At 41.1% G+C, this 24,174-nt stretch overlaps 1 protein-coding gene across 1 annotated transcript in view; it reads right to left on the bottom strand.

Moving 5' to 3' along the window:
• ZBTB46 (zinc finger and BTB domain containing 46) overlaps positions 1–24,174 on the bottom strand; it is a 55,913-nt gene that overhangs the window by 23,753 nt on the left and 7,986 nt on the right. The window contains exon 2 of the mRNA XM_015824074.1: positions 12,985–13,266. Within this exon, the coding sequence (XP_015679560.1) occupies positions 12,985–13,266 (282 nt within the window). The remainder of the gene's footprint in view (positions 1–12,984; positions 13,267–24,174) is intronic.

Below are 24,174 nucleotides of genomic sequence, written 5' to 3'. Positions count from 1 at the left end.
TGGAAAGGCCGCAGAAATCATCGGAACTACTAAAGAGGCTCCAAAACCCCCGGAAGGTCTCCAAAAAGGCCTCCAGGCCATTGAAGACAGGCCGGCCAAAGAGGGCCTCGGACAGGCCGCCCAAACAGGCCGCGCGGCCATCCCCCAGAGCTGACACCACTAGGGGGCCGTCGAGGCTGTCCAAAAAGCCCTCCGAGGTTCCCGATCGCCGGGGAGGCTGCAAGCCGTCGTCGGAGAGGCCGCCTGAAGGGGCCGTCAGAGCCACCCACAAAGTTAAACGAATGACAGCAGCGAATCATGCAGTTGTTTGGCTTCCCCCACTAACTTTGCTAGTCAGAAGCTGGTTGGGAAGGCCACAAATGGGGATCACATCATCACCCCGGAATGTTACAGCCACTGTAAATACATGTTAAGTTGCCAAGCGCCCAAATTTTGATAATTTGGCAATGGGGTTGCTGCCACAGTTGTGGGTGCAAGGACCAGTTGCAAGTCAACTTTTTTCACTGTAATGGTCGTAAATGAAGGGTTGTTAAATGGAGAACTAGCTGTACACTACCCAGTTGAAGCGTTAGGTATTCAAGATCTGAACAGCTGGATTCCATGCCACCCCTAGTTTTCTTACTTAGTATCATATTCCTGATTTTGATCAATATTCTGTAGATGTTCTGTATGGAAATTAGATAGCAACCTTTCTTACGAGCAGTCAGGGTCTTCCAAGTAGCAAAGCCCCTCCCACAAAAAAAAATACATTTGCTGGAGCGTACAGACATAAGATACCAATTTAGGGCTGTTTTGTCTTGAAATAATTTGAGGCACTGAGGTCACTGCACCTTCTTCCAATTGAAATGGATTGTTTTTTTCATGCCAATCCAAGTTTGACTTTAGTGTGAAGCTTGCAACACTGGAAGCGGGCAAGGTGACAAGGAGACCTGTGCTCAGAAGAACCAGCCAGTTGTAGCCTTGAATAGTCAGTCCTATCAAGAGGGATAATAACAGAGAAAGGATGCTCTGGGAAATGTTCCTTTAGTGTTGTCAAACATTTTAAATTTTTCCTGCAGGAAGTACAACACAGTGTCCCGGGTGCTGACAAACTCAAAAACAAATCTCTTCATGGTCCACGTCCATGTCTTCAGATTGTGCAGCATTCATCATCTAAGACAGGAATAAATACAACGTTAATTTTTAATCTTTATACTTAGAATCGTAAAAGAGTAAACTTTGCTCTTTGCATTTACCTGTGGGAAAGCCAGCTAAAAGGCCACAATCCTAGAAATCTATCCTAAGTGATCTGAAATGGAAAAGCACAATTACATTCACGAGCAGTCAGAAATTACTTGTGTTTGGTTTGATTCTTTCACATCCTGCAGCACCAAAGATACAAATAGTGTCTATTTCACAAATAATTTGGTGCTGAATCTACAGTAGCTGTAACTTCATAAATATTTAATAAATCTTCTCCACGATATTATTTTTAATCCCAAAAAGCCAAGCATCCTTTTCCTGGACATCCAAATTCCAAGAACAAAGTCACTGGACAACCATATTTTTGATCGGTTTTATTCTTCTTAAAATCGTCTTTGTTCCAAGTGAATAGTTCAGAAACCAGACCATTAGATATTATATTTAATATTTAGACAGAGAGCTGACTGTAGATTCATACCAATGCACTTTTTGAGGCTATGATTAAAGCAACCTTAAAATTTCCCTATTAAAAAATAGTATAGCAACAGTTGTCTTAATTACTTCATTATAAATTTTGGTTAACTGAAACAGCCATTTGTCCGAAATGGTGTAGGGTTTCCTGCCTGAGCAGGGGGTTGGACTCGATGACTTCCAAGGTCCCTTCCAACTTTATTATTATTATTATTATTATTATTATTATTATTATTATTATTATTATTAGTAGTAGTAGTAGTAGTAGTAGTAGTAGTAGTAGTAGTAGTAGTAGTAGTAGTAGTAATGTAACTGCTTTATTCAACCTAATACGAAAATATTACTATACGTACTGTTCCTGGACAGAAAGAAAATTCCCCAAGTTTGAATAATTAATTTTGAAATTTCCAAACAAAAGCTATACCTATTTTATTACTCTAACTAAGAATAATCTCATTTAAAAGAATAGTTTATATTTACAAATTATTCACGCTGTATATCTGATGTAAAAGATTGTTCTCTATAGGAATAGCAGATTATTAAAGTCAGGACAGTGAATGCTGAGAACATTATGAAACTTTTAGCTAAAAATTAAATGTGAGTCTTTTAATCTACATTTTACAGAATTTTAAATTACATTTTACAGTATCAAAAAGTACTATTTATGTCTTTGTGTTTTGAATAATAGAAAGCCTAAAATAGTTTCATATATTTTGATCATCTACTTATCTAAACAATGGTTAGTGGTGCTTTACGATATCTCTGGTATAAAGCTGGCTTCAAATGTACCTGAATCTGACCAATAAAAATCTAAAGTGTATTTCTAAGCAATAAACAACATGTGTTTTCATGCTTATAGTGTCATAAGTCCAGAATCCATTGACTTCAATTAGGCTTATTTCCAGAAAAGTAAATACAGAACTACTATCTAACTGGTCTATATATTTAATGCAGATCCACTATTGTTTCAAGTGGAAGGCATAAATCACCATGCGTCTGTGCATTACAAAGATAATAATAATAATAATAATAATAATAATAATAATAATAATAATAATAATAATAATAATAATAATAATAATAATAATAATAATAAAGTTGGAAGGGACCTTGGAGGTTATCTAGTCCAACCTCCTGCTCAGGCAGGAAACCCTATACCAGTGGTGGTGAACCTATGGCAGGGGTGCCAGAGGCGGCACTCAGACCCCTCTCTGTGGGCACGCGCGCCATCGCCCCAGTCCTAGGTCTTCAGCTGGGTTTTATAAAACCTTTTCGCTTTAGGCCTCCGCCGCCGTGTGCAAAAAAAAAGGTTCAATCAATCAGTCAATTTCAACTTCTCGCAGGGAAAAAAAAGATCTTGCAAAGTTGGAATTGATTGATTGAACTTTTTAGTCCCACCCAGTCTGCCGTTACCACTGCAGCCACGCCCACCCAATGAGCCACACCCACCCAATTGGCCACACCCAGCCAATGGGCCACACTCACCCGGCACACGGCGATGCATAAGTGGGTTTTAGGTTGCAGTTTGGGCACTCGGTTTCTAAAAGGTTCGCCATCACTGCCCTATACCACTTCAGACAAATGGCTGTCCAGTTTCCCGATACTCTGTCAGCCTTTACAAGAAGATGCAAAAGAGGGTATATAGTATTGGCAATGTAAGATCATATATTTTAATAATTCTGAAATATTACTCCATCTAACAAAGTACCGTCTGCTACATCAGGCCATAGGTTCAGGATTAATTCTAATATCCCCCAAATATTTGACAATACCTGGGCCTATAAAGCATAACCACAGTCAATTATTATCTTACCTGAGTTGGAAATATCACTCTCTTAAGTGTTTCTGGAGATACGTGATCAGACGTTGTAATGACGAGAGTGGGGATCTGAGGCGCAAGTCGTGATCAAACCAGCAGCGGAGGTGGCGCTTCCATTTTGCCACTACGTTCGTCCCAGGTGGGATTATTCAACTGGGTGCCAGCCCCTGAGAAACACAGGAAACCAATCTCACCCACATGAATAACCATCAGCTGATGGTTTTCCAAAAGGCAGGAAATGAACTGCTGCAGCTTAATCTTCTGTCGGTAGAGGCAGTGAGGAGACAAAACAGTCCAGGACCACGGGTCATTTTAAATAATCTCCCCACCCAAAAGTGAAGACAAGGCGACGAGAGCAAATTCCAGATCTCCTTTGATACTGGCGTGTTATTCAGTCATCATTTTTCTTCAGCATTCGGTAGCGTTCAAAACATTTTCAAGTCTGTTATCGGTTTTCCAAAAGGTTTCTCAAAACATTTTGAAATGAAAATGGAGCCATAACAACAATGATTTTCAAAGTCCCTCTCAATCAAATACTGACTTCCAGATGTTTCCAGAGAGGGATTTTTTTCCTATAAAATCAAACTGCTTCAATCATTAATTTTACAAAGAGATTCATATGTCATTGTCTTCAAGGTATAATACAACACAATTGTCCTTTTCTATTCTTTGATCCCACCTTTGTTCTTGCCACAAAAATCAGTAATTGTGAGGAAAAAGTACAACAGATGCAGCGTGCTTTTTGAAAGGTTTGTAATTATTCTCTCTAGTTGAGCTTGACACCTCGTGTCTTACAAGATTGGTTTTTTGGGCAACAATACAGAAGCCATCTGCATGCCTGTAGGAGGTTTTTTTTTAAAAAAAACTTCTCAACCTAAACAGAAACTCTGGGGATTTCCTGGTGGTCTCTCCTCCAGGTAACTGAACTGACCCTGCTTAGCTGTTCCAGTATCATCCAAAGTTGGATATGTGCTGATATCTGATGCAATAGAACTTCACAGGAAAATATATATGAATCTCAACAAATATGCATGAAGATTTGTTTAAAATACCAGAGGGAAAATATCCATTTCATCAAAAAAAAGAGAAGGATGAAATGTTACACGAATTTAAATTTTATGGTACCTACAGTAGTGGCCAAAATTGTGGAAACCTTTTGGGAAAAGTGCATTTTTGAGGTTTGATGGCTAATAACACCATTTTGTTTGGAGTAGTACCATAAAATTATATATCAATGGAAAGATAATTTAATCAAGAATGTAATGCAACATAGTTTGTTCAATTATCTGTGTTGTATTCTATGAAAGGTTATAGCCAAATAACCAGAAAAAGGAAGCACAACTTGCTTAGGTTGATCTCAGGTAGCTTTCCTTCATCTGATTGTAAACAATGAGCATGAGTGTTTAGAGCAGTGTTTCTCAACCTTGACCATTTTAAGGCATGTGGACTTCAACTCCCAGAATTCCACAGCCAACACTGGTTTAGAGAGCCAATCAGGTGTCATCTTCCTTTGGCAATGAGCCAATCAGATCACAGTAGGATTCAGTTATTGATGTCATGTATTGAAGCTGAGAGGAGGACATTTGTCAGTGTGTTATGTGATCGCTATCAAGTTGGTTGGGGTTTTTTGTGTTCTTTCATTGAGTGAGCTTGTAAAATGTCATAAAATTAAAGTCACGGTGCAAAGAGTTGACTGGTCGCCCAGAAAGCGATGTAAAATAGTATTATTAAGCGAACAAGGCTACAGTTATAAAGAAATTAGAAGAAAAAATGGTGGAAACTTAACCAAAGGTGGCATTTCTACTGTACACTTTTCCCAAAAGGTTTCCCAACAATTTTGGCCACTACTGTATGTCCCATAAGTTATATGGGCTGAGGTGTATAAAATATTCCTACTGCTGGAGAAAATAACATGCATCAAGATAAAGCTGAGTATAGCTATTTTTTTCTGTAGATAAACCAAGCATAAGTACTCATTAGCATCACAGTACTCTTTACATTTTAATAGCAAACAACCTATGCTATAGATTGACATGCAAGCGAAAGGCATTCAAGATAATATAGCATGAAAGGAAAATCATGTCTCAATCTCCTGTGTTAAGATGTAATCTAATCATATATCATGCTGAAATTTAATATGGTTTGCTAGCTTAAGTGTCAATGTTGAAAGAAATGAACCATAAAGCACCCTATTATAAAATACTGTTAAAACAATAAAGTACAGAGGTCCCCAACCTTTTGGGCACCAAGGACCGGTTATGTGGAGAGAGATTTTTTCCGCGGACCGGAGGGTGTGTGGTTTTGTGTGCTGCCTGCATCCCGCGGATGGGGCTTTGCTTGTTTGTGCGGCCCAGTTGCTGGCATGCCATGGCCCGGTACCGGTCCACGGATCGGGGGTTGGGGACCCCTGATATAGTAGATTCGTATAAGAAAAAACAGCACAGCATGATATGGCTGACAAAAACGTAAGACTTGATTCCAAGATATGAACACAGAAATGAAGTGTACCAAATATGCAAAGTCGCCGTTCAAGTATTTAGGGATGCCAAGAAGAACCCAGTTCTACACTTGGTATTTCCAAAGCAAAAAACGAAGAACAGCGTGCAAACTTTCATCTTATTATCCTGGATCTTATCAGTTTAAGCTATGTAATATACAGAATAAATAGAGAATATAGAGCAGTGGTTCTCAATCTGTGGGTCGGGACCCCATTTGGGGTCGATCGACCATTTCATGGGGGTCGCCAAGCAAGGCTGTCTGCCATTTTTTTCCCCTTTTCCGGCGGGTGCCTTACCTCCCTTGGGCTGGGCCAGCTGGTGGTCGGCCTGCTCTGTCTCTGCCGCTTGCCAGCTACGTCTCGGCCGGCGCAGGGGGCGGAACCACACATGCGCGGCGCTCCCGGGCAGGGAAAGTCCTCGACTTACGACCGGTTGGGTAGTCCTCGACGTACGACCGGTTTAGTCCTCGACTTACGACCGGTTTAGTCCTCGACTTACGACCGGTTGGGGTCACGGCATTAAAAAGGTTGAGAACCACTGATATAGAGGCATCTCAAATTTGTGGAGAACCACACCTAATGATTTCAATCCCTTCCACTAAAATGGTCACGCTGTTGAATGTGTACAGTTATATTAAAAATGTTCCCAGACAGTAACGTCGCCATAACTCTATGCTTATCCCTATAAAAATTGTACTTGGACATCAGAACATAACTCATATGTAGAGCAGTTTTTAAAAAGAAAGCCAATAGGAGGAACTGAAAGAAGATTATAAGGTTATCTAAATTAATTAGGCAGACGAGCTTCTTGTAAAAAAAAAAACACCAGAGATATGATTAATAGGTTTTAAAGCTATATTGTATATCTCCTTCGCCCCCCTCATTTCAGAAGTTTCAAATATCAAAAGAGACAGGCAAGTACAGAAATATTCAGTATTTAATTGTGGAAAATTTGCCTACTGTGTATTTTTACATTAAAATAATGGGCTAATGAAACAAATAATGCAAATGTAAAGCTGTGAATGGCTTAACTCTGGATAAGCAGAAATAGAAACAGTTGAAACACTGATCACAAATAATAAGATTTATTCGTCATACTTCATATCAAAGCATATCATATAGAATATAGAATAACAGAGTTGGAAGGGACCTTGGAGGTCATCTAGTCCAACTCCCTGCTTGAGCAGGAAACCCTATACCATTTCAGACAAGTGGCTGACCACTCTCTTTTTAAAAGCTTCCAGTGTTGGAGCATTCACAACTTCTGGAGGCAGGTTGTTCCACTGGTTAATTGTTCTGTCAGGAAGTTTCTCCTTAGTTCTAGGTTGCTTCTCTCTTTGATTAGTTTCCATCCGTTGCTTCTTGTCCTGCCTTCAGGTGCTTTGGAGAATAGGTTGACCCCCTCTTCTTTGTAGGAGCCCCTCAAATATTGGGAGGGTGCTATTATGTCTACTATATCTCTAGTTGTTCTTTTCTCTAGACTAGACATACCCAATTCCTGCAACCGTTCTTCACAATGTTTTAGCCTCCAGCCCTCCAATCATCCTTGTTGCTCTTCTCTGTATATATAAAATGTACGTGTATAAATTCTATGTATAAATCCCTGTAAAACTGATATATATATAATATATATATCAGTGATGGCGAACCTTTTAGAGACTGAGTGCCCAAACTGTAACTCAAAACCCACTTATGCATCGTCGAGTGCCGGGTGGGTGTGGCCCATTGGCTGGGTGTGGCCAATTGGGTGGGCGTGGCCAATTGGGTGGGCATGGTTGCAGTGGTAACGGCAGACTGGGTGGGACTAAAAAGTTCAATCAATCAATTCCAACTTTGCAAGAACTTTTTTTTCCCGCGAGAAGTTGAAATTGACTGATTGAACCTTTTTTTTTTTTTTTTTTTTGCACATGGCGGCAGAGGCCTAAAGCGAAAACATTTTATAAAACCCAGTTGAAGGCCTAGGACTGGGGCAACAACGTGTGTGTGCCCACAGAGAGGGCTCTGAGTGCCGCCTCTGGCACCCGTGCCATAGGTTCGCCACCACTGATATATATAATCAAAGGCAAGGGAAACCACTTATTACTGTTTCAGCATCCCCATGGTCATATGCTCAAAACTTTAAGGAAGGTCTTTTGTAAGAGGAGAAATATATTTCCAGGGTATTACCTTATTTTTCACTCAGGGAGAAAAACACTCATTTCCAAGTAGGGGTTTTTCCCCCCCACACACTGACAGTTACAAAAGTATTATTACCTGTCCTTTCTGGAAAAATAACTAAAAAGACCTCCCTAAGGATGATAAAACAACTAAGATATTCCACAATAAGACCCCACAGGAGCAGGAGTGCACAAGATTACAGATGTACCTTGTGTTTCCAAGAGTAAGAAAAACTAAAGATGACTAGTTGTCTTATTGGCAAGGGACCACACACAGGCGTGCACACACACACACACACACACACACACCCTCCCCACACACCCAGGATGAGAGAGAATGAAAGTCTTTTCTCATTCTCTGCATTTCTAAACAAAATTAACAAACCAAGTTGAACTGCTTAGATAACACCTCCCCTCTTGCTAGCTAATTAAACAGTCATTCATAAAATTACCTAGAAGTTGCATACGGTCCAAGAACTGCAAGTTGGTGACCCCTGTTCTAGGTGTTCTTCAACAGTTGCCCAACATAAAGTGCTTCACTGTGGTCTCAACATGATGCAGTCGACTCAGGCTTAACCGTTGCCAAGTACAGGCTTGTATGCTAAGTTTAGCTAGTAGACTAATTTCAGCTGTGCCAAACTCTCCTTGCTGCCTACGACATGTGAAATTCAAGGCCGAACATAATCAGAGAGCTCTTCAAGCAATGAAATTGATTTTTTTTTTTCCCAGTGGGAGCACAATCCTTCCAGAACAGCTGAATCCCAAATTCTAAGACAGATTTTTTTTATTGATCAACACCATCATCTATTATGAATAGAACCCAGTCCATTATTAATATTACAGTACATGTGAAGATATAACAGAGATTGAGGACATCAGAACATTGACGGCACTTCAGTACTAACCTCTAAATTAGCTGTCTCAAATGTCCCGTTTAGGTATGAAGTAGAAACCCTACACAAAACTTGAACTCAGATTCCGTCGTGTTAAACAAAAACGCATTTTAGATTGATCGGAACAGAAAGGGCTAAAGTCACTGTGAGAAAATATTCTAAGGCTCAATTCTATCAGGTACTTCCGAAAGAGATAATAATAATAATAATAATAATAATAATAATAATAATAATAATAATAATAATAATAATAATAATAATAATAATAGTAATAATATTGTCGATAAGAAAGACAAAAAAGTCTGGATAGTGGACGTGGCGGTGCCTGGAGACAGCAGAATAGACGAGAAAGAACTGGAGAAGATAACAAAATACAGAGACCTACAAATAGAAATAGAAAGTCTGTGGCAAAAGCAAGCAAGGGTAGTGCCAATAGTAATAGGCGCCTTGGGTGCAATCCCAAAATAACTGGAGCACCACTTGAACACCATCAATGGCATTGACAAATTCGCTATTAGTCAATTACAAAAGGCGGCCTTAACTAGGAACTGCTTCCATCCTGCGACAAGATCTGTAATACCATCAAACATCCACATCTGCCTATCCCAGGTCCTGGGTAAGGACTCAATAGGTAGACAAAAATGCCAAATCCAGTCAGAACATCTGGCTGACTGTGCGATGATCCATAATAATAATAATAATAATAATAATAATAATAATAATAATAATAATAATAATAGTAGTAGTAGTAGTAGTAGTAGTAGTAGTAGTAGTAGTAGTAGTAGTAATAAAGTTGGAAGGGACCTTGGAGGTCATCTAGTCCAACCCCCTGCTCAGGCAGGAAACCCTGCCTACACCATTTCGGACAAATGGCTGATTATTATTGTCAATGGTATTAAAACTTACTGAGAATTGCAAAAGAAGTAATAGGAATGAACCCTAACTCTACTCCCTCCCTTATGAAGTTCCTAGCACAGATCATCTCTCAGATGAAAACACCATCTCCATTCAATACACTGGACAAAAGAATGACTGAGATGGGATCCAGGTTAGAGGCATCAACCGTGACTGGATTCCGATGCCACTCAACGGAGCCTTTTCTCCGATAGGCTGAGTCAAAAAGCACGATTTTATTTCTCAAACAGTAATTATTGCCGTGATCATCAAAAAATGGGCATTTCACTTTCTATTTCAGGAAAATAAACCTTAGTTTGTCCATTGGTTAGTTTGCTTGAATACGTTGCTTATTAACTTTGTTTTTGTGAGAATTAGTTTCGATCAAGGAATAAACATGGAAAAGTAGTGGAAGACCATACTTTTTGCTGTGTAATTAAAAGTAATTAAGTAATTAAAATGCTTAAATCATCATCAACTTTAGGCAGATTACAATAAAATAAAATCCAAATCACTACATCAGCAAGTCAAAGAAAACAAATTATAACAAATAAACCGCAAGATTATTATTTATTGCCCCCAGAAATCGTGGGCGCTCCATCAATGGAAATTTTCAAGAAGAGACTGGACAATCACCTGTCTGAGATGGTATAGGTTCTCCTGCTTGAGCAGGGGGCTGGACTAGAAGACCTCCAAGGTCCCTTCCAGCTCTATTCTATTCTATTCTATTCTATTCTATTCTATTCTATTCTATTCTATTCCATTCCATTCCATTCCATTCCATTCCATGATTCTATTCTATTCTATTCTATTCCATTCCATGATTCTATTCTATTCTATTCTATTCTATTCTATTCTATTCTATTCTATTCCATTCCATTCCACTCCACTCCACTCCACTCCACTCCTCTAGTCCATTATCATATGACATATTCATACCACAACACAAGATTAATAAATAAGAAACAAGCCAAAATTTGGTTCCAGTAACACTTAAATCTTTAAAAGCCTTCCAGAAGAATATTGTCTCACTACATTCTGGAAGGTCACCACTGAAAGGGACATCTAGCTTCTGAAGGAAAGTTGTTCAAGTGTATGGGAGCCATGATGAAACAACAGCTTTTTCTGGCTCCAGCCAACCTCACCTCATGAAAATGGAAGACAACACGCAACTTATCCCAGAAGGGTCTCGCTGGACGGATCTATTTTAAGTAGACAGTCCTGAAGATACCCACTTCCCAAGCTTTATTTAGTGGTAATACGTGAATACCCGCTTCAAGGGGGAACAGCAATAATTGACCAGACTGATGCCAAGCAACAAACCTTGTCCATCATTGTAGCAAAATTCCACTATTGCTTAGAACAGTGGTGGCGGACCTATGGCACGGCTGCCAGAGGTGGCACTTGGAGCCCTCTCTGTGGGTACATGTGCCATTGCCCCAGCCTTGCTTCCCCCCGCGACCCCCTCCTCTCCAGCAGCCCCTCTGAAGGAGAGTTGTCCTCGAGCGTGGCCCACGCGGAGCAGCGCGGCCAAGGACATGGCAGGCCAGGCAGCGTAGACAAGACTCTGACCTCACATCCCATCATGCAGTTGATGCTGCAGGGCGCGGGCAGAGGGTGTGGCCGCCATAGCGCTGCTGGGCTGCTGGGCGATCTCTGGCGGGCCCTGGAGGCGGTGAGTGGTCCTGTGGGCAGGCGGGGCGGGGGATGGGGGGGCAGAGCAGGGGCGGGGCAGGTGGTGGAAAGGGGACGGGGACAGTTTTTGGGCACTCGGTCTCTAAAAGGTTCGCCATCACTGGCTTAGAATTTGGATAAAACGTGGGTGCAGAGCTTTTTAAAAAATAACCCTGCAAAAACCATGGTTATTAAATCAAGGTTTATTTTGAAAGCTACAAGGTTCTAGCTATTTTAAAGAGGGAAAAGTTGGGAATACGATAAGGTCACTCGGGGACGTATTCTGTGGTTAACAAAATGAGGAGCAAAGCACCAATGGCAAACCACGAGCTATATTATTTAATGGATTTACTTTGTGAATCCTTAGAATAGTCTAGTGCAGGGGTTTCAAACTGCTAGACCAGGGGTAGTCAACCTTGGCTCTTTTATGACTCGTGGACTTCAACTCCCAGAATTCCTGAGCCAGCTGTGCTGGCTCAGGAATTCTGGGAGTTGAAGTCCACGAGTCATAAAAGAGCCAAGGTTGACTACCCCTGTGCTAGACCATGGGCCGGACGCGTCATCTGGAAGCTGTGCCCACCCCATTGCCGGCAACGGCAAAACCGTCCCGATATGTTGCACGACGTCATGTGACGTCGCGAGTTTGACATGTCTGGTCTAGTGGTTCCGCAAGAGAAAAAAAGTAATCAAACTCTGACATATATAATGTTAGGCATTTTACCGACCCCAATAAGCACAACAGACACATTATTAATCAAATAAACCAACGGGCCAGGGTGTGCCATATAGAAAGCCAAGTTCGTCCGTCTGTGTGTATTAGCCTTAACGAAACAGAAGAGAGTTAAGCTGCAACATTAGAAATACTACTATCTGACCAACAAATGAAATAGTATAGAGGCTACGTATCGCAGACTCGTATCACTGAATGTTCTCAAACAATCCAATGGGAAAAATAATCTTAACTCTAAAAATATACCATCACAAGAGGAAGGCAAGTGTTATGCGTAGAGGCATTTTTATGGATTATGAAAGGTACAATCAAAAGAAAAATGTATTGCCCTAGCCCGGGGTCTTGAAACTTGGCCCTTTGATGACTTGTGGACGTCAACTCCCAGAATTCCTCAGCCAGGCACACGTGCCTGGCTGAGGAATTCTGGGAGTTGAAGTCCACGAGTCATCAAAGGGCCAAGTTGGAAGACCCCTGCCCTAGCCACTACTTGTGAGACCTGGGACCCACAATGTTTCAGACACAGAACACCTATTTTCAAGGTGGCCGAGAACAATTCAAGTGGTGTCCACACAGGGACCCAAATTTAAGAGTGACCTGAATTCGGTTTAATAGCTCTTTTACGAACGCTAATTAACCTTGTAGTAGTATACACAGAAACAGCAACTTACAAGACAAGGAATGTGTGCCTTTGGGTAAATATTCAAAGAGCAGTGAACTCTCTTCTCCCAGCAGGTCAGCTTTCAAGGACAATAAGCTATTCTTGCTCATAAGAGCTGCCCGCAAGTTAGCAACTGCTACAGCCTGAAGTGCATCCTCTTTCTCTGGAGTAAGTGGCTGAGAGAGATAACTCACTTCACCTCCTAGGAGTGCTTCGTCAACCTTTGCATAAAGATCCACTCTCTCTATTCTGTTGTCAGAATTGTTGGGCTCTGCCCCTGTCAGATCCACACCTGCATGAAAAAGAAAGAAAGAAAGAAAGAAACATACGGTAAGTTTACATTTAAGCATGAAGACCTAGATAGAAGAAGTGAATTTGTAAAACTCTTCCTTCACATTTGAGCTCACAGTGTCAGCACCAGTATTCAGAGCTAAAAGGCTCAAAATATATGCTTTTTTCCCCCCAGGTTACATTTCACATCTCAATGTTATGATCCCTTTGCTGATATTACATTCATAGAGTGTACGCTTTGCAAGATACACTGTATACTGTCACTTTGTAGTATATTTGCTGCTATAGTACAGAAGACTAATTACCCAGTTATGTAAAATTACTTCAGATTAGCTTTCTGTTCCTTTTGTTAACTCTGCTACAGTTTAATCAAAGAGTATACTACTGTTAAATAATATTTTATACCCATGGTGGCAAACCTATGGCATGGGTGCCACAGGTGGCATGCAGAGCCCTCTCTGTGGGCACGCGCACTGTTGCCCCAGTCCTAGGCCTTCAGCTGGGTTTTATAACACCTTTTCGCTTTAGGCCTCCACCGCCCTGTGCAAAAAAAAAAAAAAAGGTTCAATCAATCAATTTCAACTTCTCGCGGGGGAAAAAAAGATCTCGCAAAGTTGGAATTGCTTGATTGAACTTTTTAGTCCCACCCAGTCTGCCGTAACCTCCGCAGCCACGCCCACCCAATGGGCCACACCCACCCAATGGGCACGCCCACCCGGCACCCGACGATAAATAAGTGGGTTTTGGGTTGCAGTTTGGGCACTCGGTCTCTAAAAGGTTCACCATCACTGGCCTACACCAAGGGCAGTCTACCTGCATCTCCATAGAAGCAGAATTCTGGGGATGACAGTACTGAGAATCGCAAAGTGAATGATATGTCTAGTTTAATGAAGAGAAGAGAAGGACGAGGGGGGACATGATAGCAGTCTTCCAATATCTCAGGGGCTGCCCCAAAGAAGAGGGAGTCAAGCTATTCTCCAAGGCGCCTGAAAGCAGGACAAGAAGCAACGGATGGAAACTAATCAAGGAGAGAAGCAACCTAGAACTAAGGAGAAACTTCCTGACAGTTAGAACAATTAACCGGTGGAACAACCTGCCTCCAGAAATGGTGAATGCTCCAACACTGGAAGTTTTTAAGAAGAGATTGGACAGCCATCTGTCTGAAATGGTATAGGGTTTCCTGCCTGAGCAGAAGGTTAGACTCAATGACCTCCAAGGTCCCTTCCAACATCATCATCATCATCATCATCATCATCATCATCATCATCATCATCATCATCATCATCATCATCATCATCATCATCATCATTATTATTATTATTATTATTATTATTATTAAGATTTGGACTATCAATTATAAATTTTACAAGGACTGCTTCTTCAAAGTGATTGAATCAGCTGCCCCGTTTATTTACAGTTGTGTTTCCAGCTGGCTAGTTTAATTTAGTTCAGGTGGTAACACAAAATACAAAAACATAAAATAACCACATAAATCAAAATGTCAAACATTTTATGTAATTTTGAGCCTGTTTACGTTTTTTGTCATATATATAGATACATTCAAAAGCCACTTCAGGTTGTTCTCTTTTGGGGAGCAATCAACTCTTCACAGAATGATGGATAAGTTTCCAGACACCTCAGAGAAACACATTAAGGAAAACTGTAGAATAAGAGAGAGAGAAAAATGAACCTGACAGAGTACAGGAAGTATGTGTTACACTTACTAACTGAACAGTCGTGGTCAGAAACCTGCTGCCGTAATTTCCCCAGTCCCTCCTAACATTCTGATTAACCAACTGACCCAGAATGGGAAAAAAGAGAAAGCAGTTCTCAGTGAATGCTTATCTGTTGCTTTTTACTTTGTTGTTAGTGTCCAGTTACAAATTTTCTTTAAAATTGTGTCTCTTAATTTCTAATTGGACATTTTAACACTAGATTTTAAGATGATAAATTAAATGTATTTACAACCATTTCAAATTAACTGCGGCACATCAGCAAAAAAGGAATGTGATGAGTAGAAAAAGATGCTGAGACTCTAGAAAGACTACAGAGAAGAGCAACAAAGATGATTAGGGGACTGGAGGCTAAAGCATATAAGGAAAGGCTGCTGGAATTGGGTATGTCTAGTTTAATGAAGAGAAGGACGAGGGGGGACAGGATAGCAGCGTTCCAGTATCTCAGGGGCTGCCCCAAAGAAGAGGGAGTCAAGCTATTCTCCAAAGCGCCTGAAGGCAGGACAAGAAGCAACGGATGGAAACTAACCAAAGAGAGAAGCAACCTAGAACTAAGGAGAATCTTCCTGACAGAACAATTAACCAGTGGAACAACCTGCCTCCAGAAGTGGTGAATGCTCCAACACTGGAAGTTTTAAAGAAGAAACTGGACAGCCATTTGTCTGAAATGGTATAGGGTTTCCTGCCTGAGCAGGGGGTTGGACTAGATGATCTCCAAGGTCCCTTCCAACTTTACTATTATTATTATTATTATTATTATTATTATTATTATTATTATTATTATTATTATTATTAATGTAATCACAAATGAGGGTAGAGAGTACCCTCCATGAACCTGTAACTTGACCCCTTTTTGAAACTGGCATTAAACCTGATTAATGAGACCATACACAAATCTTGATTGTTAATTGTGTGCTCCTATCAGGGCCTTTGATACAAGAATCCTTAAGACTGATTTTTTTAAAAAAAAAAAAAAAACAGGGATAACTATCCCCAAAGGGTAATTTGGGCACATCTTTGGGGTAATAGAACAATTTGTAATTGCTTGTTTGTGAATCAAGGATTCAATTTGGCCCTACTGCTGCGGAGATGCTTGTGTAAAACAACAGATTCTGGGGCTTTGGGGGTGACTCTATGAGACTGGAAAGTGAGATTACAGTATTGGGTCAAACAGTGTCAGATCATTACAATCAGTTTAAAAAGCACTGCCTTAAGAGATTGGCTAATCCTACCAGGGATAAACAAAAGCAAATTTTATTTAAAAGATGAAAATATGAAGTTTCTTTTTAATTGTAGATTTTAAAATGGGAACATATTCTGTTGAAGAGAGACATAAAGGATTGCTTCCAAATGAATTAAAAAGAAAAAAGTGTAAAATAAGATGCAGTGCTTCAGTCAAACAAACAAACAAACAAAGGCTTCTGAACACCTACAGAATCATCAGAAAGAAACTGGAGGATGAGGAATGCCAAAAAGTACTAAAGGAAAAATACATCTCATGCACGGTCCTTGAAAAAGGTACACAATACATTCTGCTACTAGTTAGTCCTCTCTGGAATGTGCATGGTGAAAGTTATTTAACACTGCATTTGCATCTGGAAAGAAGGGTAAGGTTGTGAGAAAGAGTGTATGTTTTACCTCCTCAAATGTAGGAAAATGGCCACTGCTATTTGCTAATGTAGAAAATATGCTTAGCGTTCAAGAGGTCCTAGATTCCTTTTTTTTGGAATGTCATGTTAGATCTGGGGAAAATCTTCTGAAACCTTATAGATAGCTGCTGATAGTTTACACAGATAGTTGAAGTAGATATATCAACAGTCTGATCACTTTGTATGAAGCTTTATTTGACCTGGAACTGGAGCAGAATCTAGACTTTGTTTAAGGAGTATTTGATTGAAATCTAGGAAATCCGAAAGAGACCCAAATCTCTCTGAATTAAATATTTAGCGTTCCAGTTTGCGAAGTGTCAGTCATTACATGCAAGCCTATTGCTTAGCACTGGAAATAAATCTTAATAATACTTAGCATTTATTGCTTATTGAATGTTTAAAATGTTTCTTACTAGGCAGTCCTTAAAATATCATGCAGCTGCTGATAATTATTGCTAAGCAATAATTATAATAATTGCTATTTTCCCTATTTACTATTTATCAATATTGCATTGGAGAATGGGAACTGAAAAAATAGTTCTAGCTTTTAGACCAGGGTTCCCCAACCTTTTTGATTCCATGGACCGCATGGCGGTGCCATCAGTGTTTTTGGCGGCAGGGGGGCGAGGGTCCTAGTCCTAAATCCTGTGCATGTGCAAATGAAGCTTCATACATTCGGCTGCCACTTCGGCAGCCTACTTCCCAACAGGCTGTGGCCTGGTAGTACTCCACAGCCCGGGTTTGGGGACCCATGTTTTAGACCAGTGGTTCTCAACCTTTTTAATGCCGCGACCCCAACCGGTCGTAAGTCAAGGACTAAACCGGTCGTAAGTCGAGGACTAAACCGGTCATAAGTTGAGGACTAAACCAGTCATAAGTCGAGGACTACCCAACTGGTCGTAAGTCGAGGACTTTCCCTGCCTGGGAGTGCCGCACATGCGTGGTTCTGCCCCCTGCGCTGGCTGAGGCGTAGCTGGCAAGCAGCAGAGACGGAGCAGGCCGACCACCAGCTGGCCCAGCCCAAGGGAGGTAAGGCACCCGCCAGAAAAGGGGAAAAAATGGCGGACAAAAAAATGGCGGACAGCCTTGCTTGGCGACCCCCGTGAAATGGTCGATCGACCCCAAATGGGGTCCCGACCCACAGGTTGAGAACCACTATTTTAGACTAATGATTTGAGTGTTTTAGACTATTTTTGTATTATAAACATGTTATTTTTTTTACCATGGATGTTTATGTCCTGTTTATGTGTACCTGCAAGAGTCTTACGATTGCTATAGTATAAAACACAATTAAATTAATACGCTCTCTTCATGTAGGTGTGTGTGTGCGTGTATAGACACACTGAAATGTTCTTGAATTAATAAAATAATCAGCTTCCTTAATAGATTGACCAGGTGATTGATTGATTGATTGATTGATTGATTGATTCTAATTTTTGTAGACTATTTTTATGACTTTCGGTAGTGAATAAAAAAGCAAGAATAAAAAGAGAAAAAAAGTTAACAAACTAATAAAATATCTTCGCCTCTAAGAAAACTATTGAGAAAAATAAGTTTATTGTGAATAAACTATTCCATTATTTAGCAGTGAGAAAGAGAGAGATTTGCGTTAGGAGGAAGGAAAGGATTATCTCCTACCTGATCTGGGTGGCTATGGGAATTGAAAGGGACTGGTAGGGTGGGTTGAGTAAGGTACGCTTGACCTTCCACTGAGAGCAGGGTTGGAGAGGGCACGTGAGTTGTAGGATGGATAATTGGATGGAGGTTGTGGAATTGTGTTACCAGGTGCAGCTGGAGGGGATTAGAAGAGGAAAAGCTGAGAATAGGCAGCGTGTACAAAAAATGTTGCACAGAGCAGCCACTAACTTCAGCAAAATGAATAGAGGTAGCCCTGAGTAATTGTACAGCAATAATTGGTGGACTATAATATTCGGGTTTCATAGAACAATTACAGGATAAGTAAAGCAATGAGGCTGTGGGAACAGCTCTATTTTAAGGCTTCTTTATGAAAGGGTTAGGTCGAGTTATTTTTAAAAAGAAGCTAAGAGATTGCTTAAAACTCAGACTTTTGTTTGGCTACACCCTAGTTTTAAAAGGGCTCCACCCCAACCCCACTTTTATCTATGTGTCTATTTCCCTTCCCCACCCTGTATTCCATTTTCCTCAAACTCAAAATCTTCTATTGCATCTACTCCTCCCCATAAGAGCAGCCTTTCCTGCAATAATGTATTTAACTCTCTCTATTGGAGTTTACTTCCTTTCTATTTTTGAATGCTTTTCTTGTTTGCTTTAAAGATTTGCTTAATTAGAGACTACTATTCACTAATCTATTTATGCTGCCCTTTAAAATAAATTGCTACTATCCTTTGTAATTGTGGCAACCCAGCTGCTTTCCTTAACTATAGCTTGTCCTAATTATTGATTTTTATGTCAGATTTTGAAATTTCACGTTCTTCTCTATTCTATTGAGTATTTTCATACTTGCAATGGCATATTGTTCTCATTACTTTAGATTACTTAATGACCACACCTGTAGGCCTCATGCAGATATTAAATAGCTCTGGTGACAAAATAGTGCTTTATTGATCTCCACAGCGCTCTTATCAGAAAGATAAAGAAATTGATCGGAAACCATATTGTAGTCTTCTTCCTTTTCCAAGAGATCCTGCAATTATGCCATCACCGGTGTTTCAATCTTATCCAGAAAGGGTTTCTACCAAGGAATTCGGGCAACAGTTGTCAAGAACCTGTGGATCCAGGACTGTACTGTTACTTTTTTCAGGAATAGCTCCACAGTTGACATGATACATTATCCCAGAGGTCCCCAACCTTTGGGCATCAGGGATTAGTGTGGTTTTGTGTGCTGCCTGCATCCCGCGGATGGGGCTTTGCTTGTTTGTGCGGAGCGGTTGCTGGTATGCCGCGGCCTGGTACTGGTCCATGGACCGGGGGGTTGGGGACCCCTGCATTATCCATTCCAGGGATCCATTTGGTCCATGCCTGTGGCTCGTTTTAATAAGCTATGATGTGCAAGAGTCAAGACGTTTTAAGATGGGCTGCATTTCTGCAAGAGGTCCTGAGGTTGATTGCCTTAATCTCTGAAGCAGAACACTAATGTTGCGAAATCAAACTTTACCAGCAAATGATCTTATATAGCGGTGATGGCGAACCTTTTAGAGACCGAGTGCCCGAACTGCAACCCAAAACCCACTTATGCATCGTTGGGTGCCGGGTGGGCGTGGCCCATTGGGTGGGTGTAGCCAATTGGGTAGGCGTGGCCCATTGGGTGGGCGTGGCTGTGGTGATAACGGCAGACTGGGTGGGATTAAAAAGTTCAATCAATCAATTCCAACTTTGCGAGATCTTTTTTTTTCCCGCGAGAAGTTGAAATTGGTTGATTGATTGAACTTTTTTTTTTTTCACATGGTGGCAGAGGCCTAAAGTGAAAAGGTTTTATAAAACCCAGCTGAAGGCCTAGGACTGGGGCAACGGCACGTGTGCCCACAGAGAGAGCTCTGCGTGCCACCTGTGGCACGCGTGCCATAGGTTCGCCACCACGGTTATATAGTCATGTGATTTCAACCCCTCCTATCATCAGATCATCTGTCTCACACAATGGGGTGAATGCCAGATCAAGAGCGTATGAGATGAAATCAACAGAATGTCTTACCCTGTGTGTGGTCAAATGCACTCAAATGCACTCAAAAGCCTGGTGGTTGCCGTGGAATCCATAAAATCCCCAAATGGATTGTCCAAGATAGCATGAATGTCCCCTTAGAAAATTACCCTGAGGCATACAACTTCATTCTCAAAATTACTTCAGCCAGTTCATGTAGAAAAGCCATTGGGTAATACAGTGGAAGGCAGGCCAACTGCAATCTGTCTGTCTCAGGGGTCTTCAAACCTGGCCCTTTTATGACTTGTGGACTTCAACTCCCAGAATTCCTCAGCCAGGTATGCCTGGCTGAGGAATTCTGGGAGTTGAAGTCCATAAGTCATAAAAGGGCCAAGTTTGAAGACCCCCTGCACTACCCCAATGCCAAGCCTAGGATGGTTATGTACCATGAACCTTTATGTGCAAAACCAGATTAAAATAATTCCACTCGTTTTACCCCTCCAGACCTTATTAATGTATCCCAGATTGAATTTCCTCATCAAATCAAGAGTTAATTTGGCCTTCCTATGAACTGAACTAGTACTGAACAATAATTCCAAGTGGACAGAGAGAACAGCAGTAGAGCTATTAAGTGGGAAATAGAAGGAAAGCTGGAAGAGGGATTGGTTGTAAATATATATGTCTCTTACCCTACTAGCACACCCTCGGTTACTATAGCAGTAGCACTTAGACTTATATACTGCTCCATAGTGCTTTACAGTACTCTCTGAGCGATTAACAAATGTCAGCCTCTTGCCCCCAACAATCTGGGTCCTCATTTTACCAACCTCGGAAGGATGGAAGGCTGAGTCAATCTTGAACCGTTCAGGATCGAACTCCCGGCTGTGGACAGAGTTAGCTTGCAATACGGCATTTTAACCATGGCTACTATGATAATGCCCTTCATATATTGACTAAATCACAACTGCAGTAGTTCAACATTCTGCTAAATAAAGCATGGTTTACAGGTCATACAGTAATTGATGATTTTACACAATTCCCTAAATTAATATCGAAGAAATTACATTATACTTCGTGTGGTGTATAACTCCAGCCCCTGTGAACTAACTGGAACTAATTTCAAGTATTATAAATATGTGGCAAAATACCAAATGGGACAAGGCATGCACCATAGTTGTTTATGACACTGGTTACATAATATTTTTAAGTTAATAATTTTCATTGGAAAGGAAGGGTCAATGGCATTGAAAAATAGCTATAATTTAAAATTGTTTTGACTGTGTCCACTTCTGGGAGTGTGACTTTAGCAAGATTTAGAAGACTGAATATAGCTAAAACAGTTTGGTCTACTCCTCTTTTTAAAGGGTTTATTAATCCTATAAATTGAGTTCTCTATCATTAAGATACATCAACGTCAAGACCAGTGTTTAAAATCTCATCACAATTTTTTCTGTACATATATCAGAAATCTAGTTCTATCACTTTATTCAGTTTGTTTTTCAGACTGACAGTGGTTAGCAGAAATCAGATTTTTTATAAATGACCCATTAATAAACTGGAAGCTTTATTTAAAATTTTAAATCTGAGTTTCTATTTATTAACTGCTCCAACTCCTTTCCGTAACAGATGGAGGAGGTTTTTCAATTTGTATTCCTGCAATGTCTGATCCAGCTCCCACAATTTAATTAAGTTTTTCATTTATCTGTGTCAACTTCTATCACCATTGTATCATAGTTCATGGTCTTGCCCTTCTTCATATAACAGCAGTAAATTTAATCTTGGACAGCACAGCTCTTGGTTCATCAGTTCCCTGATGTGGGTGTGAAAATAGAATGCTGAAATAGGATAACAAAATCTGGAAATGATTTTGCTGGCCTTCCAGTGTAATTGGTTCTTATGTACTAAGAACTTGAAAATGGTTTGTTCTCCTGCATCCAAAGAAGAAGGACAGCAAGGTAGTTCAATGCTTATTTATAGATACTGATTATCCTGATTCTTTTTTTTAATCTTGTTTCCAAGTTGCTTAATTGACTGCAGTGGTGTGATCTCAAACGGCAATATCGGGTAACTAGACAAGGCACGAATGGCTCTGACAGACCTCAGTGACTTTTATTGTTATTGGTAATAACATTTTTCTGGTCCTGATTTCTAAAAGAACATATTCAGGAGATGGTTCTATCAACTTACTAGATGTCCTTGTGACCTTTGGCTTGCCAGTGACAAATCTGTAATTCAGACTATTTAATAACTACATTAAATCATGGGGGGGGGAAATCATGCAAAGGGATCAATAGCAATAGCCCTTAGACCAGCAGTTCTCAACCTATGAGTCGCGACCCCATTTGGGGTCAATCGGTCATTTCACGGGGGTTGCCAAGCAAGGCTGTCCGCCATTTTTTTGTCCGCCATTTTTTTTGTCCGCCATTTTTTCCCCCTTTTCCGGCGGGTGCCTTACCTCCCTTGGGCTGGGCCAGCTGGTGGTCGGCCTGCTCCGTCTCTGCAGCTTGCCAGCTACACCTCGGCCGGCGCAGGGGGCGGAACCACGCATGCGCAGCGCTCCCGGGCAGGGAAAGTCCTCGACTTACGACCAGTTGGGTAGTCCTCAACTTACGACCGGTTTAGTCCTCGACTTATGACCGGGTTAGTCCTCGACTTACGACCGGGTTAGTTCTCGACTTACGACCGGTTGGGGGTCGCGGCATTAAAAAGGTTGAGAACCACTGCCTTAGACTTATATACCGCTTCACAGAGAAGAGCAACAAAGATGAAAAAGGATCTGGAGGCTAAATCATATGATGAACGGTTGAGGGAGCTAGGTATGTCTGATCCTAGCCTATCAAAGAGTAGGAGGGACATGATAACTGTCTTCTAGTACTTGAGGGGCTGTCACAGAGAACAGGGGATTTGACTTATTCTCCAAAGCTCCAAAAGGCAAGACAAGAAGTAATAGGTGGAAGCTTGTTAAAGAGAGATCCAACATAAAAGTAAGAAGAAATTTTCTGGCAATGAGAACACACCAGAATAGAGCTGAGATACTATTAGGATTAAGAACTAGGTATCCAGGCAATAAAATGAGACTCTCTAGGATCAGTGATGGCGAACCTTTTAGAGACTGAGTGCCTAAACTGCAACCTCAAAACCCACTTATGTATCGTCGAGTGCCACATGGGTGTGGCCAATTGGCTGGGCGTGGCCCATTTGCTGGGCATGGTCCATTGGCTGGGTGTGGCTGCGGTGGTAACAGCAGACTGGGTGGGACTAAAAAGTTCAATCAATCAATTCCAACTTTGCAAGATCTTTTTTTTCCCCCGAGAAGTTGAAATTGACTGATTGAACCTTTTTTTTTTTTTTTTGCACACGGCGGCGGAGGCCTAAAGCGAAAAGGTTTTATAAAACCCAGCTGAAGGCCTAGGACTGGGGCGACGGTGCGCGTGCCCACAGAGAGGGCTCTGAGTGCCACCTCTGGCACCCGTGCCATAGGTTCGCCACCACTGGTGTAGGTAGAGCTTTGTGAAATTTCATTTTTGTCATGATAAAGAGCTAACTTAAACCTGACTGCACAGTATGCTAAAAGCTAACTCTCTGTTGTTTACATGTCCTTAAGACACACTGCTGTTTTTCATCAATGGTCAGCAATGAAAGAAGTTAACTAAGAATCAGAATCTGAACTTACAGTAGTTACTATTCCAAGTTCATTGTAAAGATAGTCAATAGTCGCTCGGATCCGGGAAGGCTTGGACTCCGACTGGTTGGCCCAGGGGGAGGAGACGGGACCAGGTCTTGAGACGGTTGTATGGGAGGAGTTTGACTCTGTTGCTCCCGAGGACGTGGACAGGGTCTTGGGGAGGCTGAATGCAACCACATGTTTATTAGATCCGTGTCCCTCCTGGCTGGTACTGGCAGCTCGGGAG

Source organism: Protobothrops mucrosquamatus, unplaced genomic scaffold (genome assembly GCF_001527695.2).
Source record: "Protobothrops mucrosquamatus isolate PMUCROS unplaced genomic scaffold, P.Mucros_1.0 scaffold2102, whole genome shotgun sequence".
NCBI lineage: Eukaryota > Metazoa > Chordata > Lepidosauria > Squamata > Viperidae > Protobothrops > Protobothrops mucrosquamatus.
The sequence above is the reverse complement of the archived record's forward strand: the minus strand, read 5'-3'. Positions and strand labels throughout refer to the sequence as shown.